The 17,892-nt window shown below is 41.0% G+C and overlaps 1 protein-coding gene across 1 annotated transcript; it reads left to right on the plus strand.

The window, feature by feature from the left end:
• The first annotated feature begins 1,196 nt into the window (after positions 1-1,196).
• On the plus strand, positions 1,197-16,333 carry BAG2 (BAG cochaperone 2). The gene is made up of 3 exons (XM_040473841.1): positions 1,197-1,398; positions 12,909-13,018; positions 14,882-16,333. The coding sequence occupies exons 1-3, from the start codon at positions 1,286-1,288 to the stop codon at positions 15,292-15,294; spliced, it is 636 nt and encodes a 211-aa protein (XP_040329775.1). The 5' UTR covers positions 1,197-1,285; the 3' UTR covers positions 15,295-16,333.
• Positions 16,334-17,892: the final 1,559 nt, after the last annotated feature.

The raw sequence follows: 17,892 nt of genomic DNA on the forward strand, positions 1-17,892 counted from the left end.
TTTACTGATGGATTGGATCTACAGGATAGGAGAGAGAGAGTCCAAGATGATTCTAAACTTCCATGATAGACTTTCAAACCATTCACAACATCTCTTTGGATTCCAAGTTTGTGTCATGATAATGGCAAAATATATTTAATGAGGTCAAATAATCCCCTACACCAATAGTTTATTAGTATTTAGATGGAGTTCAGAGGGAACTGGAATCCAGGCTTACAGCACTCCTCTCTGTTCAGGTATTTAAATGTCTTTGATCTCAGATTAAAGGTGGTAATTCAGCGTTAAACTGTTATTATCTATCATTTAATGTGCCCTGTATATATATTCTCATCCTTGCAATATGAGGCGGACAGCTATAATGAGATGGGAGCAAAGCACAAGTTTTTAAGTACATAAATCTTTGTATTCCCTGTCCTGTTCTTTCACTGACCTTTATAGTGTCTGCCCTAGTGACTTGCCGTATATTTTCAACAGGAGATTTAAATCAATTGGGTGTGACAGACAAAGAAAGATGGGGTAGCTTTTTCTTTCTTTCCTCCCCCCCCCCCCCCGTAAGCTTCAGTGGTTTTATCCAGGCTTTCATTTATTCCACCTCAGGAAAGGAAATGTTGAGACAGGGTCGGGCAAGTACAGACTGCCAAGGAGCCGAACTTAGATGCCATCGGTGCCACAAAGGAACCTTTCCTCCCCATATCAAAGGATTTTAATGGTTTTGGTTTGGGCGTGAATTAGGAGAGCTGGGAGAAACTAAGCGAAGCCATCACTGGGTAATACCCACAGCCTACCATTAGGTACCTTGGCGTGTGGGGAATTGGCTACATCCAGGCTGCACAGAGTCGGGGGCGCCCAGAGGTAGGGGTAGAGGGCTGTTCTGTGAGCCTCCTCTGGGGTTTCGGTTGTTCCCGGGTCTGGAGAGCAAGAAGGGGCGATCGAGTTAGGTCCTCCCCTTCCTTCGTCAGCCCCTCCAGGTGCCTCGGAGGCCGCTCCTCCGGCCTCGGGCCCTGGCTGCCCACCCTCGAGGCCCCGTGGCCAGCGAGGTCCCTCCCGCAGCCGCAGTCGCTCCCCGCCGGGGACCGTACCCTGAGCCCGGCGGGCGGCGCGCCTGCCCTTGTTTGGCCACGCGGCGGCGGCGGTGTCGGCGCATCCTCCCGGGCCGCCCCCCGCGGGCGTCAGAGGGAGGCGGGCGCCCCGCGCGGTGACGGCGACGCCTGCGGCCGCGGGACTCTCCACTCGCCGCCGCCGGAGAGGCCGGTGACCTCTTGGCCGCCCCGCCTCGGAGATTCAGATGGCTCAGGCGAAGATCAACGCGAAAGCCAACGAGGGGCGCTTCTGCCGCTCCTCCTCCATGGCCGACCGCTCCAGCCGCCTGCTGGAGAGCCTGGACCAGCTGGAGCTCAGGTGAGCGGCGGGGCGGTCTGCGGGCGGAGGCCGTGCGCTGCGGGCCGGTCCGGCACGATCCCGGGGCAGGCTGCGGCCACAGAAGTTGCTTGCTTGAGATTTGTTCTTCATGGGGATGGTGCAGCTTTCTCTCGCCCTTGGTGGATTTTCCTCTCCGTCGGAGAGAGAACGCATGCGATTTAAGAACCTGTGAGCGCATTATTGGTGGCCGCGTTCTCGTTAACAGACCTGAGCGTTTGGGAACGGAGAAAAACCAGAGAAGGTAAAAGTTAGAGTGGCGTTATTTGAGATTACAGACTGTGACACTCCGTGTCTACAGAACTTCTAGAACCTTCTGAGTGCCAGTGTGCGGTCTTCCCAAGTGTTTTTTAACTTGCTCTTTTCCTATTATTCATTTTTAAGAGCGGCAGCAGTTTACTGGTGAGTGATCAGTTTCTTTGCTCCAAAACCCAGCAGAGCAAAAAACCTAAAAATCCAGGGACCCGTCTGATAGCAAGGAGTAGGGAGGAGTAGGACAAATGAGGGGCTGCGGGGAGAACAATGGCTGGGTACTTGGTGTAATAAGACCCTGCAGCTTTCGTTTTCCTCCTAACCCTGCATGCAGCCTTTCCGTTAGTTTCACAGTATTTGTGTACCTCCTTCCGTGGAAGACATTGACTGTACTGACTGACACCTTCTTGAAAGTGCTAATCATTGGCCCAAAAGCATAAGATAGTCACCCGGTTTTTTTCCTTCTCAACTGAATAAGATTTTATTAAGTAATATAGAGTTATGCTTATGTACAATCTCTAAGTAATTTATAATAAATTTTGGAAATACTTGTTTCCCTTAGTGTATTAAAACTTTTATGTACTTCTTGTAAACGTTTATGTCACCAAAGTTACTGTGACAATTGTGTGCAGATGTAGTTAAATGAAAATCTTATTAAGGCTCTGCAACCCCTGAAACTACACCGAATTTTTTTTCTATAGTTTTCACCAGGTTCTGGAGGAGCAAAGAAGTATGTAAGCCAAAAATTTTAGGAAGCAGTGCATGTATGTCTTTATCTCCCTGGATTTATATACCAAAATAAGAAGGGGTGTCTATTTGCCAACAAAGTGCATTCATAACCACAGTATATCTCAGCAGTTGAGGCAATTATTATTATTATCCTGAGAAAAGAGTCAAAAGATGAGAAATTCTCCTTCCAGGATGATTTCATGGATGGCAACACATAGGGAAATCAGAGCCAAAACCACATTCTAGAGTTCGGCTCAGAATGAGACAAATGGAACAAAAGAAAACTAAGGCTTCCCCATGGTTGAGCTTGACGCATTCAGCCCCCGGAGAAAGTGGAACAAGACTGATCAGTAGCTTCAAGCTACTTAATGCCCCTCTGAAGAATAATACTTCTTTTTATGTGGCAGCACTGCAAGTAACTCCCCACATCCTCCTGAAACCATTATTACACTGTATGTTAACTAACTTGGATTTAAATAAAATTGTAAACATAAAAATAAATGAATAAAAGATGAGGAAATGAAGACACTGAAAACAAAACAAAACAAAAAAACAAGTAACTCCCGCATCTCCCCAGGTATTTAGAACTTTGAGGGCAAGTTCTTAACTATTTCAGGGCTCTCTCCCTCCTGGTCAGAAACGATTTTTCCTGAAAGGAATGAGGAGGATTTTGCCCTTCCCTTCTTCAAGCTGAGTCATTCTCAAACTTGACTTAACACCTCGTGTGTGGTAGGTGGAAAAGCAGGCAAGTACTTATCTTTAAAGGAAATTCTCTGTTCTGAGTATTAGTACATTCTTAATGTTTGATTAATGTGAATTGATTACTGTATACAAGTGATTATAACTTGTTTAATTAACCCTTGAGCTGAGGAAGAAAGACTGATTAAAATGTGCTAATTACTCATTTTAAGGACTTATCTAGTAATTTTAGCCTTTTGTAAGCTTTGTTTCTTCCTTAAAATAAAAAGTAATACTGATCTAAGGAAGTATTTTAGAAGGTAGTGAAAATAAAAATGCAAATGCTGATGCTTTAAAGTTCCTTTGAAACCACACGAGCAGTGTCACAGAGCACCGCACTATTAAAAACTAGCCTCATGCCTAGATCTATTTGTAAAAGAAAACATATTCAAGGTAATTTTGCTCTAATAGTTTAATTTTATATTAAGGATGACTCATAAGGCAGTGTTTTAGGTAGAATAAAACACTGTAGTTTGTACTTAGAAGCTTGCATTTACTGTTCCCCAGCCATACTAATTGTGTCCTTTGTGGTAAAATGTCTTCCATATGAAACTGAAAACAATTTGCTGAATGCTTTATGAGCTACAGTATGAACTGGTGGCGTATGTGAGTTTTTAAATGCTTTAAAATGTTTGGCAGCATTCTACAAATTAAAGGAATTCCATTTGTTTCTAATACTTTACCATGACACTGGCCTTTCTTTCTTGACTCCATCTCATCTCCTTTTTTGCTTCCTCCTGAAAAGGTGATTCCTTTCTCTCCCAGTTTTTTGACCAATTCTAAATGGCATCTGACTTTTACATTCATCAGTGGCTCAAGACACCTTGCTTATTATTGTTACTTTTTTTTTAAGTCACTGTAATTTATGAATAATACATGCTAACAATGATTTGTTAAATGAGCACTGACTCTGTATACCAGGACCCATTCCTTTGTGGAAGTTACTATTACCTCCATTCTCCACATGGGAAATTGAGGCTTAGGAAGATACATGACTTGTCCAGGGTCCCCCAGCCAGAACCCAGGAAGACTGGCAATAGAGCCTAATAATTCATGCCTGAATTCTCCTAAAGTTAGATGTGTCTTACTCTTACCTGAAGCTGGGTTTGCCTCTTGGTGGGTGTCAAGCCAAAAGATACAACCAAACCAAAGAATAGGAAAAGGAAGGGTTTTACTTGCAGCAAGTGAAGGAGAACATGGGGGATCTTTCCCAAGCAGTGTGTCCCAGAACAACAAGATTGGGGGAGTTTTAAGCTAAGGGTGCATACATATTCAGGAAGAGGCTTGCACAGTGGGGAATACAGCATGGCAATGGGGTGACTGATTCCAAGTCAAAGTCACAAGGGCTGCAAAGGGTCAGCAGCATCCGTTCCCTGGTGTCAGTTGGTCTGGGATCTGAGTACTCAAAGGGGTTTAAATCCTGTAGAGATAACTCAGGAGTGTGCATCAGGTCAGTCTTTGCTTCCTGACTATGATTAGACTATCTCCTGGCCTGATGGTGGCTGTTCTCACATTCTTTCACAAGATGGTTTGGGGCCTAAAATTACTTCTCTTACATCAAGAAAGCTATGTCTGTCTTTCTTTGCCCAGGGACCCCTAACTCTTGCTGCTTACAGTATTTCAAAATGGAGGAATAGTATATGGATGAATATATGACTTTACTGAAAGAAGTGAAAAATCCCTTTTTTTTTTAAAGATTTTATTTTTAAGTAATCTCTACACCCATCATGGGGCTTGAATTTACAACCCCAAGATCAGGATTCACACACTCCACCAATTGAGCCAGACAGGTGCCCCAAAAATTACATTTAAATTGGTGTTGAATACAGTAAATACTGAACACCTACTGATGCCAAGTATTGAGTGGCTCCTAGTAGGCTCTCGATGGTAATGAAGATGTTTGAGATATGGGTTGTGGAGAGTGGCAGAGGGGAAAATGATAGGACTGCAAGATTGTTCACAAATTTCCCAAAACTGGTCACGTTGTAGGTCCTTCCCCTGCCCAGTGACTTACCCGACAGCCAGAGAATGAAGGGTTGGGGCCGGGAGTGATATGGATCATTTGGCTGAAAGTTTCCTGTTGCTTGAAGTTTCTTAGGGTGTGCCAGTGTCCCACGAGTCACAAAACAAGTGGCCTCAGAGTTAATATTGAACAACAGCCTGTAATTTAAAAGAGCGCTTCTCATATACATTGTCATTTGAACCTTACAAAACCCTTTGAGGCAGAGGAGGGCACAAGAATGTTATCTCTTTTAGAAATGAGGGAACCCAAGTCCAGAGGGATTGAGTGGCTTGCCTAAGGCCGCAGTACTAATGAGAGGCTCCTAAGCACCAGTTCCATCTTCACACTGCAGGGTTGCAGTGGTGAGTGTATTTTCATATTTTGGTGATGATTAGGAAAACTTACTCAAAATCTTACACTGCCTAGAATATAAGTAATCCTTGTAGCATTCTTTGTATACAAGGGTATTTTTTTAATTTTTATTTTTTATTTTAATTCCAATATAGTTAACATACAGTGTTATATTAGTTTTAGGTGTGCAATATAGTGATGCAGCCATTCTTTTTTTTTTTAAGTATATATATATTTTTTTAAGTTTATTTGAGAGAGAGCGCAAATGGGGGAGGGGCAAAGAGAGAGGGAGACCGAATCCCAAGCAGGCCCCACACTGTCAGCACAGAGTCCGAGGAGGGGCTCAAACTCACGAACCATGAGATCAAGACCTGAGCTGAAGAGTCAGCCGCTTAACCGACTGAGCCACCCAGGTGCCCTGATTCAGCAATTCTATACATTACTCAGAGCTCATCAAGGTAAGTGTACTCTTGGGGCACCTGGCTGGCTCAGTAGAGCATGTGACTCTTGATTGAGCCCCACATTGGGTGTAGAGATTACTTAAAAATAAAATCTTTAAGCAGCCCCTGGGTGGCTCAGTTGGTTAAGCATCTGACTTTGACTCAGGGTTTGTGGGTTTTGAGCTCCGCGTCAGGCTCAGAGCCTGGAGCCTGCTTCAGATTCTGTGTCTCCCTCTCTCTCTGCCCCTCCCCCACTCATGCTCTGTCTGTCTCTCAAAAATAAACATTAAAAAAAACTTAAGAAGAAAAAAAGATAAGTTTTCTCTTAATCCCCTTCACCTATTTTACCCATCCCACTCACTCCCTCCCTCTGGTAACTGCCATTTGTTCTCTATAATTAAGGGTCTTGTTTTATTGTTTGTCTCTCTCTTTTTTTTTCCCTTTGTTCATTTGTTTTGTTTCTTAAATTTCACATATGAATAGAATCATATGTTATTTGTCTTCCTCTGACTGACTTCGCTTAGCCTTATACACTCTAGCTCCACCCGTGTTGTTGCAAATGGCAAGATTTCATTCTTTTTTATGGCTGAATAATATTCCATTATGTGTGTGCATATGTATATACACATCTTCTTTATTCATTTATCTATTGATGCACACTAGGGCTATTTCCACAATTAGGCTATTATAAATAATGCTGCAATGAACATAACAGTGCATATAATCTTTCAAGTTAGCATTTTTGTACTCTTTTGGTAAATACCCAGTAGTGTGATTACTGGATCATAGGGTAATTCCATTTTTGGTTTTTTGAGGAACCTCCATACTGTTTTCCAGTGTGTGCACCAGTTTGCATTCCTGCCAACGGTACACAAGGGTTCCTTTTTCTCCACATCCTTACCAACACTTGTTTCTTGGATATGAGTATTTAATAAGAGATGGACTATGATTTTAAGAACCTATTTTAGAAATTATTTATTTCAACTAAATTCATGATAGGAGCATTTGCCATTTCTCTTCCTTTGTATGAAAGCACAAGTTCTTGGTATTTATAAGCCTGAGTCCATAATGGTAAGTGTGTAATAAATAGCATGAAGCTAATGTTTGCCAGCACCAATTCTAGACACATGACATGTAGTAACTCATAAACATAATTGTTGTAGTCAGTGCTATCAGTCAACTGTGTTAAACTTTTTACCTGCTTTACTTCATTCAGTCACAACCACCATCTCATTATCCCTATTTCATAAATGAAGAAATTGAGGCAGAGAGAACTTAGGTTACACAGCCAGTAATCGGTGGTGCCGGTTTGAACAGTGTGACTGAAAAGCCATTGTGGCTTCCCTGAATGCTGTGTTAGTGGACGTATCCACAGTAGCCTCAGTCTGGTGAAGTCGCTGTCAGGCCTCACAAGTGTATCCTTTTGCTACCTAGGCTGCAGAGATGTGTGAGGTGCAGGAGACCCGAACACTAGTGGAGGATGTGGGCACTTCAAGTTTCGCCCTCCTAAGAATTTCTGACTAAAATTTCTTTGTGTTAAGCCTGCTTAGTTGCGATTTTATGCAGAGAGTTTTCCAGGAGTACAACCCAGGCCAGCCATGGTATGAGGATTTCTTTCCCAATTTTGGACATGTAGCTCTTCTAGGATCTGTTAATAAAAACAGAACCACCCTTCTCCGCCAAGAGAAGTGTTGTCAAATGATGTTTAAAAACTTGAAGGGTAAAGTGAGGTGGTCCAACACTTGTCTAACCAGAGTCCCAGAGGAAAATAATAGCATGGAGGACAGGGAATATTCGAAGATACTATGACTAACAATTTTCTAGAACTAAATGGAAGGGTTGTAGACAGAAAGATTTATATGTGAGATGAATTTAAGGATCTCAGTAGCTGACAAACAGTGCAAATATTACTTACATAAATTTAAGTAGAGGTCTAGGTTCAGCTAGAGGGAACTGCACATGAAAGGTCGATGGTGCCACAAAACAAACAAACAAACAAAAAAACCTTGAAATGTTTACATTCTAAAGAATGCATTTTACCTTTGCTATGAAATGAAAAAAGTATACATAAAAATGTATATGAGAGGTTCCATTAAAAGTGAAGTCTGGGGCGCCTGGGTGGCGCAGTCGGTTAAGCGTCTGACTTCAGCCAGGTCACGATCTCGCGGTCCGTGAGTTCGAGCCCCGCGTCAGGCTCTGGGCTGATGGCTCGGAGCCTGGAGCCTGTTTCCGATTCTGTGTCTCACTCTCTCTCTGCCCCTCCCCCGTTCATGCTCTGTCTCTCTCTGTCCCAAAAATAAATATTAAAAAAAAAAAATTAAAAAAAAAAAAAAAAGTGAAGTCTGTTTATCACAGGGAAAATGCCCTGGCAATTTCTAGCCTTGGGGAGAAAAACAAAAACAAAACAACAACAACAACAAAAAACCCCACAACCCTTAAAAGTTCCATCTAGTGTCTTCTGTATTTGGGGCATCTGAGTGGCTCAGTCAGTTAAAGGTCTGACTTTGAGTCAGGTCATGATCTCATGGCCCATGGGTTTGACAGGCTGTGTGCTAACAGCACAGAGCCTGTCTGTCTTCCTCTCTCTCTGCCCCTCACCAGCTCACGCTTGCTCTCTCGCTCGCTGTCTTTCTTCAAAAATAAATAAATAAACATTAACAATAATTTCTTCTGCATTTGGTCTCATTTAATGACAAAATATCTTCCTTATATTTATGGGGTTTTTTTTCTAGAGCATCTCCTCTTAAACCAATTTCTTGTTAACAATTCCATGAACTTACTGTCATAACTTGATGTAACTGAAGCTTTCCTTTTTAGAGTAACATTTAATTCTCTATCATTGTGCATTTGAGTACAAACTCAAAGAGTGTTGAAAAATTAATCTCTTCTTTCAGCATCTTCTCATTTACTAATCACATGATTCATCTGTGTCATTTAAACAGTATAGTCATGGTTTGTGTTTTTCGCATAAATATTTCATATTAGTGCCTACTCAATATCTCTTCTATGTACTGGGCCCTAGGTTATCTGCCTGAGAGTTTACTAATGTAAAATATTGAAGTACGCAATGAATGGTGCTGGAAGTGGGCCTGCTTGCTGTTGGCATTATTGCTGTTTTATAGAATATTGGTTTTATTGTGCTTTCCAGCCACATTTGTCACATAAAATTCTTACCAGCTCTTTGTTTTTCTGGCTCTTATGAACACAAAGTTCAACATATATTTAGTATCTTGATGAACAAAGAGACCGTGTGACTTTATAGTCTATCAGTGCTATTTTGGGGTCTAACAGGTGGATGGCTGTTGGGGAAAAGGCAAATGTGTGGTTAGGGTGAGTAGGGGAAGCCTTATATGGAGTGGACATGTGTTCAAACATTAGTGAAGTTGTTCCTTCTGTGCCCACTTAAGGCAGCAATCAAGATTAGATCTTCATGATCTCATGATTCTCAGGCCATCTGAATACCGAGGATCTAAGTCTGTCACTGTTCATTTTGCAGAAATGGCAACTTACTTAGTTACAGGATAACGTATAGCAAGAAATTGCCCTGAAAACAAAGCACCCTAAACATACAGGATTTTCTTTTTTTCTGTTCTCATAATTCCACAGTCTTTTTCTTTGGTGACTGGGTGTGTTCATGTGTATGTGTAATAAGAGCGCATGTGTATTTATTTATACTCAAGGGAATTAGGAAAAGTAGTGCTTCTATAGCTTGATCTGGTCTTTATACCAAAAACCTAAACAGGCATTTCCTTTAAATTCAGGAAAAGACACAGGTGCCCTGTCTAATCACCACTGCTTAATAAAGTAACAGAGGACTTTAGTCAATACTAAAAATAAATTAAAATAGGAGCTGATAGGATTGAAAAGGAAGAGATTAAAACTGTCATTTTGTGCAGATGATATGCCCACCAATCTAGACGAATCACTGAATCAAACGATAAATTATTAAAATTAATAAATAAATCAGTTACCAAGTACAAGATGAACCTTCTAAAAGCAGCATTTCTCCAACCAGCAATAACCAGCAAGAAATTATAATTTAAAATATTCACAATAACAACAGTATCCTCAAAGGATCAAAGCACTCAGAAGAGTCCTCAAAGACTACCATTAAGAATACTTCAAAACTCAGGGTACCTGAGTGGCTCAGTTGGTTAAGTGTCCGACTCTTGGTTTCGGCTCGGGTCATGGTGTCATGGTTTGTGAGTTAAAGCCCCAAATCAGGGTTTGCACTGACAGTGTGGAACCTGCTTGGGATTCTCTCTCTCCCTGTCTCTCTGCCCCTCCCCTGCTCATGTTCTCTGTCTCTGTCTCTCAAAATAAATAAGCTTTAAAAAATATATTAAAAAATTTTTAAAAGAATACTTCAAAACTCTAAGAATATAAAAGAGGGTTGCCTGGCTGGCTCAGTCAATTGAGCATGTGACTCTTGATCTCAGGGTCGTGAGTTCAAGCCTCCCATTGGGTGCGGGGATTACTTAAAATAATAAAATCCTTTTTTTTTTAGTTTATTTTTTTGAGAGACAGAGAGAGAGAACATGTTGAGCAGAGCAAGAATCCCAAGCAAGCTCTGCACCAGCAGCACAGAACCTGATGCCGGGCTCGGACTCACTAACTGTGAGATCATAACCTGAGCCAAAAATCAAGAGTCAGACAGGACACTTAACTGACTGAGCCACCCAGGTGCCCCCCAAAAATAAAATCTTACAAATATAATAAAAAAAATAAAAATAGAGAAGATAGAAGATGATCTGAATAGATGGAAAGACACATCATGCTTCTGGATAGAATGGCAGTATGCTAAAGATGCCAAATTTATCTCAGTTCTTTGAGAAACCTGATAAACTTACTCTGGAGTTAATATGGAGAATTAAAAGTCTAAATAGCTAAGTTATATTTAAGATTAGGGGACTAGTTCTGCCAAATATTAAGGCATATTACCAGGCTGTTGCTGTTTTTTAAAAAATGGGTGTTGGTGTAAGAACAAATATACTAGTAGGGGCACCTGGGTGGCTCAGTCAGTTAAGCATCCGACTTCAGCTCAGGTCATGATCTCACAGTTTGTGAGTTCGAGCCCTGCATCGGGCTCTGTGCTGACAGCTTAGAGCCTGGAGCCTGCTTCGGATTCTGTGTCTCCCTCTCTCTCTGCCCCTCCCCCGCTCATGCTCTGTCTCTCTCCTTCAAAAATAAATAAAAACATTAAAAAAGAACAAATATACTAGTGAATGAAATAGAGATTTCTAAGAGTAGATAATCTATAAATCATTGGAGGAAAGGTAGATTTTTGGTGGATAGAATGTTGGAGAAGCCGGTTCACTATTTGGAGAAAATAAAGCAAAATCCTTACCTAAACACATACAAGGTGGATTCTAGATGGACTAAAACATAAATATGAGAAAGATAAAGCAATAAAGTTAATAGAAATGTAGGAAAATATCTTAGGACTTAGGATGGAAAGATCCTGAAGCAAAACTTCAAAAGCATAAACCATAAGGCAAAAGAAAAGCAAGAAAAGATCAATTTGATCACTTCAAAGTAAGGATGTCTGTTCGGTGAAGGATATCCCAGACAAAATTCATGTATGATAGAATGGGAGAAGATAATTATAATGTCTTTAACTAACGTGGGATTAATTGCTTGAACATGCAAATCAACAAGAGGACAGTAACCCCTGTTTAAAAAAGATAAACAAGGGAGGGAGGGAGGGGGAAAAAGAAAATGAAATGAAGTTAAAATAGGTACAGGCTATGAAGAAGCTAACAAGAATACAAAGAGATGTCCAAAATTATTAGTAATGACAGACATGCAAGTTAGGTATGAACATATCACTGCACACTTACTAGACTGGCAACAAGTAGAAAGTTGGAAAATGCTGAGTATTGGTAGGGCTTTGGGTACACAGGGATTCCTCTGCTTTGCTGCTGGGAATATTGTCAGGGAGTTCAGGACAGGGCCCCCCAGAATGTGCCACTTTGGCATGTGGGTTATTTTGAGCTGAAGGCACTTGAGAACCTGCAGGCTCAAGAGAAACTTTTACCCCTCCCTTAACCACACAGAAGAATCTAAATTAGGGGTCTTTCCCAAAATAAGGGTTATAAACAGAGATAAATTTTATCTGAATGGCCCATCTTTTTGGTAAGGCAAACATCTAATTACCAAACATCTGCTCTTCTTTTCACCCTGTGAAGTATATTACTTTTGTCCGAAGTCCCAGACCCCTACTCCCTCTTTCTTCATTCAGAATGACGTATACACCTCATTTTGCCTGACCATCTTTGGAATTTCCTCCAGTGTACACTGTTATATTTGATTTTCTCCTTTTGATCTGTCTCATGTCAATTTAATTCTTGGTCCAGCTAGAAGGACCTTTGAGGGGACAAGAATTCTTGCTTCCGAACAGTGGTCTAGCATAGCCATTCCAGAGAACAATTGTACCCTTGTCTCAGCAATCCTGCCCTGGGATACATCCTAAGGAGATTCTCATTCAGTCCATGAGGGGACATGTATTCGTGTAAGCATTTTTTGTGGTGATGGAAAGTGAGGGGATAAGGTGGGTGTCTCCACTGGGAGAGTGGATGTAAAACCAGCTGGATATGCATGAAGTATATGATATGCAGCAATCAGAAGCTACTGACTAGATGTTCACATAGGAAGCTGGATGGTTCTTAATAAAATAATGCTGAGGGGAAACAGAGTGAGATATAAATTGAAAATAGGTGAAAACACAAATACACATTTTGTTAAGAACAAGTACAAAATAGATAAACACTAAACAGAATGGTCGCCATACAAGCAGGGAGGAAAATGGGAGTGGGGTAGGTGGATTTAAAACAATAGAAAAGTTAAAGAACTTTTTAAAAAGGAATAAAGAATTTTTGAAAGGTGCTCCTAGTGATCTTGAAACTTGAGTTGGAGCACATGATAGAGATGAGGAAAACTAAATTTCCATATGGTAACTTTTGTTTTCCCAATTTCTACAGGGTGGAGGCTTTGAGAGAAGCGGCAACTGCTGTGGAGCAAGAGAAAGAAATCCTCCTGGAGATGATCCACAGCATCCAGAATAGCCAGGACATGAGGCAGATCAGCGATGGTGAGAGCATTTCCATGGAAGGGAGCTCATCTTTTCCACTCCGTGAAGGGATTTGGGATACACATGGGTCCGTGTTCGCTTGACTTGAGGAATGAGCACGCCTGGCTTTGGCATCTCCCATGAGCAGCAGACAGCAGCTGCAGCTGTCAGTCTATTACAACAAGAGCCACGTACCCAGAGGTCACCCTTCTGGCCCACCCCTTACCTCAGGGACATGATCGGAAATGGTAGAAAAGGCCTCTAAGCTCCAGAAGAGGTAGCCCCGAGCAGTAAGGCTGTGGCTTTGACCTCAGGCTCACACTTCTAACTTCAGCTCCTCAGAAGTTATTGGACCATAGAAGTATAAAAGCAGAGAAGACACAAAGGGAGGGGTTGAGGTGTAACTTAAAGAGAGGAAGGAGAGAAAATGCAGGGGAAATAAATTATGGACCCGATAAAACCCCATTAATGTAAAAATGTGCTATTGTTTCCATACGAAAAGCATGACTGCCCATGGAGAAACAGGGTACTTGTAATTTCCTTTCACTACCAGTGGGTCTTCCTAATTTGGTTGCCCTGGTGCTTCCCGGGACAAGCTAATAGGCCAGCAGCTGGTGCCATGAATGTGCCATCTAACTCCAGGCCCTGAAATGTTAGACATGCACAGCGGGGTTAAGACCTAGCCAGTCTTTTCCCCATCCTGGGCAAAGATCCATGAATTAGGAAGGAAGTCACAGAACAGAACACACATAAGATTGCTGACTTTTTCATATAAATAATGAAATGTTGACCCAGCGCCCCTCTCCCCACCATTGCCTCTCTGTGCTGGCCAAGACTTATACTACTGGCCTGCTTAAATTTGGCTGGAGAGGATGAAGCCAGTGTCTCATTCTGAGGCCAGCTTTTTCTCCACTACTGTGGCTAAGTTTTTGTCAGCCAAAATTGGGTCATTGTATTCTGATACACGTGCAGACTATGTCATCCGAAAGTATACCTCTTGGCATGAGAGTTATTTCAAGCTGATTATTTCTGAGAAACTGCAGACACAGGAGAAGCTCTGAAAACAGAGTAGAAGTCATTCTTTTGTAAGGGAAGTTTAAATTTACAAAGGAAAGTTCCATTTGTAAGGAACTCTGTGTACCAGAAAGAAGGATGACTGGAAGTCACAAGAAACTCTTATCTATGCAGAAAGCACCTACTACATCTGCAAAACAGCCTTAGCCTGGTTTATCCTGCTTTTCCTAGTAACCTCCCTAAGGAGGGGAAGACCTCCCTCAACATCTTAGTCCTTAGCTGAAGATGGTTTTTAAGGTGGTGGCTCAGGCCATCTCAGGGAGTTAGACCATCTCCGTTTCCCTGGCAATCTCTTATGTATATTTGAAGTATACATATTAATAAATTTCTGGGTTTTTTTTCTTGTGAATCTGTCTTTTATTACAACGTTTCTCAGCCAAGAGCTCAGAAAGGTACAGGGAAAATTCTTTTTCTTCCCCTACGTGCACATCCGTATGGAGAGATCCACCATATCTGATCTCTTGTCTACTCAGCACAAAGCCCTGGTTATGTTCACTATTCACTCTGTGTTAAGACTTGATCTCCATCCCAGTTACAAATGCATGCCCGCCCAAACTTTTTCAAACATGACCACTTGAGAAGTCATCTGGTATCCCACGTATAAAGACTTCCAGAGAAAGGTATTCTGCAACCTCTCTTTGTAATACACATAGTTAATCTTATGTGCTATAGTTTTAACTTTTACTCTAAAAATTTCATAGCAGAGGCACTATGGAAAATAGCTTTAGCCACAAAAGAATGCCTTTGTGTTCTCAACATCGATAAATTTATATCTCATATTGATTGATACTTTAAACTTTCTACGTTTAGGAGAAAGAGAAGAATTAAATCTGACGGCAAACCGTTTGATGGGAAGAACGCTCACCGTTGAAGTTTCAGTAGAAACTATTAGAAATCCCCAGCAGCAAGAATCCTTAAAGCATGCCACCAGGATTATTGATGAGGTGGTCAGTAAGTTTCTGGATGATTTGGGAAACGCCAAGAGTCACTTGATGTCACTGTACAGTGCTTGTTCATCTGAGGTGCCATCTGGGCCTGTTGACCAGAAGTTTCAGTCCATAGTGATTGGCTGTGCTCTTGAAGATCAGAAGAAAATTAAGAGAAGATTAGAGACTCTGCTTAGAAATATTGAAAACTCTGACAAGGCCATCAAGCTGTTAGAGCATTCTAAAGGAGCTGGTTCCAAAACTCTGCAACAAAATGCTGAAGGCAAATTTAATTAGTTTTGAAACAGAAGAGCACTTACAAATAATGACGTAAAAATGGTTAAATACTAGTTCTTTATGTTAGGCATAACATTTGATACTGATTATCTCAGATGAGGAAAATATCCCAGTGTCATCAGTTTTGTGATTAACATAATTAAAACTAGAAGTATTTTAATTATCTTTCTAGAAATTTTTAGATTGAATTCTTGTCTTGTATTAGGGTCTAGCACCTAATATATATTTTTTTTACTATTCTGTGGTTGAATACTTAGTATATAGGAGAGAGTTAGTGCTCAGCCTGGGGCAAAAGCATTATTTTCCTTCCTGGGCTTTATCTGGCGTGGAGATACTTGGGCACATGGGGCATTTGGTTGACTAGAAATTCTTTACTTAATCAGCACACACACTTACTACACATCTACTGTTAACTAAGAAGTGTGCTTAAAAGGGATCCCAAAATAAGAAGCTTTCCCTCCATCTTTTTCATAAAGCACCTTTTTTGGACATCTGAATCAATTTTGACTTAAGATTTATGCATCTGATAATATGAATATATTTCTTCCTGTGTGTGAAAACATGGCATAAAGTGTGAGAGAATTCACCTGATTTTACCACTGTGAACAACTATATGTCCACTTCATCTTTTTCCAAATGCATCATTTCTCTCAATTTGTACTCATTATTGAAATGCAGTATTGTAACTTGCCTTTTTTTAAAAAAAAAATGCTGCTATAAAGTCTGCTAATTGTCAACTTTAAAACCTCCATTCCGTATAGTTGTATAATTTACTTAGCCATTCCCCTAACTAGGCATTTAGGTTGTTTCCAGGTTGTTTCTTATTCCTGCAACATATTTATATACAGAGAGCTTTTTCCTTTTTTCTTTGTTTTTGATTTTCTTTGTATAAGTTCCCAGCAGTGGGATTTACCAGGTCAAAGGGTATATACATTTTCATGACCTGACATATTTCCAAATTTTTTGGTATAAGAGTTACATCAATTTATACTGTCTTCAGTAATTAAAATGTAGCTATTTCACTAAAAGCTTCCGAGAATCGAGCAGTTTTTTCTAACATTAGACATTAGACTAAATACCTGAATTTAGTTTGCATTTTGTTTACTAACAAGGTTGACCTGTATATTGATTATTCTTTTATGTGTGATAAATGAAACAACCGTAGAACACTTTGATTTGTTAGAAGTAACTAGTGCTGTGGATACACAAAACCTCGACTTCCCCTCAAATACTACTTCAAAATGAATACATCAAACTCAATTTTCATGAGAATGTAGGTATTCTTTCACGCTAGGGGAGAAAGAGAGTCAGGATCCAGATTAGCTTTATATATTTATAGCTTGCAATGCAAACAATATTGAGCTTCATTTTCTGGGCAAAAATGTCAAATTAGCCTCTCTTCATAAAAAGCAATTACAATCTGAGAACATTATGGTTTTGATTGCCATTGCTAAGTCGGCCTCATTTAAATCTTTCCGTTTCATGGGGAACATTAATTCTCATTGATAACTGTGGTCAAAGCCGCTTGATTTTGTCAGTTGACTCTCATTTGCTATCATCAGGTCCACTGTCAGATAAAGATGTTCTTTTTGTGCCATCTTTACCAGCTTTTTGAAAATTAAGAGACAAGAATCAAGTTTTCTTCCAGTTCTCAAGGGCTGTCAGTATCTTTGAATCCCTTCCACCCTGGGAGATACTCCCACTTCCCATTCACTCGTTCACTCCATGTTAGCCTAGGACATTTTCTACCACATGTTTGGGCCCCGCCTCCTCAACCTTTGTGCTCTTCATGTTGTTTCTTTCCCATTTTTTTGTAGTGGAGATTCGTTGGAGGCCAGTCCTTATCACACACTTGAAGAGCTGTGGTCTACCATCTCCAGGCTGCCTCAGTCCCTGGCCTGCAGCGCCTGTAGCCCTCTGTATCTCCAGCCTGAGCCACATTCCAGGGGCAAGGACCTCAGTGTGTTGATTCTTAGCATTTTTATTTATTATAAGAATGAGTAGAAGTGCAATTCATTTTTAAATGATGAAACTACCAAGAGTCACATTAACCTGCATCTGTCATCTTTTTTTAAAAAAAATTTTTAATGTTTATTTACTTTTGAGAAACAGAGACAGGGGAGAGTATGAGCAGGGGAGGGGCAGAGAGAGAGAGGGAGACGCAGAATCCGAAGCAGGCTCCAGGCTCCAAGCTGTCAGCACAGACCCCAACACCGGGCTCAAATTCACGAGCCGCGAGATCATGACCTGAGCTGAAGTCGGGCGCTCAACTAACTGAGCCACCCAGGCGCCCCTGTCATCTTATATATAGATAATAGTCTGGGACTACAATGGAATTCAGAGTATATTATTTGTCTTTTATTCATACATTCCCTAAAACCCCATTCCTTTTTTTTTTTTAATGTTTATTCATTTTTTGAGAGAGAGACAGACAGAGCCTGAGAGGGGGAGGGGCAGAGAGAGAGGGAGACACAGAATCCAAAGTAGGCTCCAGGCTCTGAGCTGTCGGCACAGACCCTGAAGTGGTGTTCAGACTCATGAACTGCAAGATCATTTCTTACCATTTACTGAATGTAGCATACAGTTTTTGGACAGCCC

This window comes from Herpailurus yagouaroundi, unplaced genomic scaffold, assembly GCF_014898765.1.
Source record: "Herpailurus yagouaroundi ecotype Mexico unplaced genomic scaffold, PumYag 139, whole genome shotgun sequence".
Classification (NCBI taxonomy): Eukaryota; Metazoa; Chordata; class Mammalia; order Carnivora; family Felidae; genus Herpailurus; species Herpailurus yagouaroundi.

Excerpts from the sequence above, each read along its gene's own strand:
- BAG2 (XM_040473841.1), top strand. The coding sequence starts at position 1,286 with ATGGCTCAGGCGAAGATCAACGCGAAAGCCAACGAGGGGCGCTTCTGC. Across the intron at positions 1,399-12,908 it reads CTGGACCAGCTGGAGCTCAG|GGTGGAGGCTTTGAGAGAAG; the intron begins GTGAGCGGCGGG and ends CAATTTCTACAG. Across the intron at positions 13,019-14,881 it reads CATGAGGCAGATCAGCGATG|GAGAAAGAGAAGAATTAAAT; the intron begins GTGAGAGCATTT and ends TTCTACGTTTAG.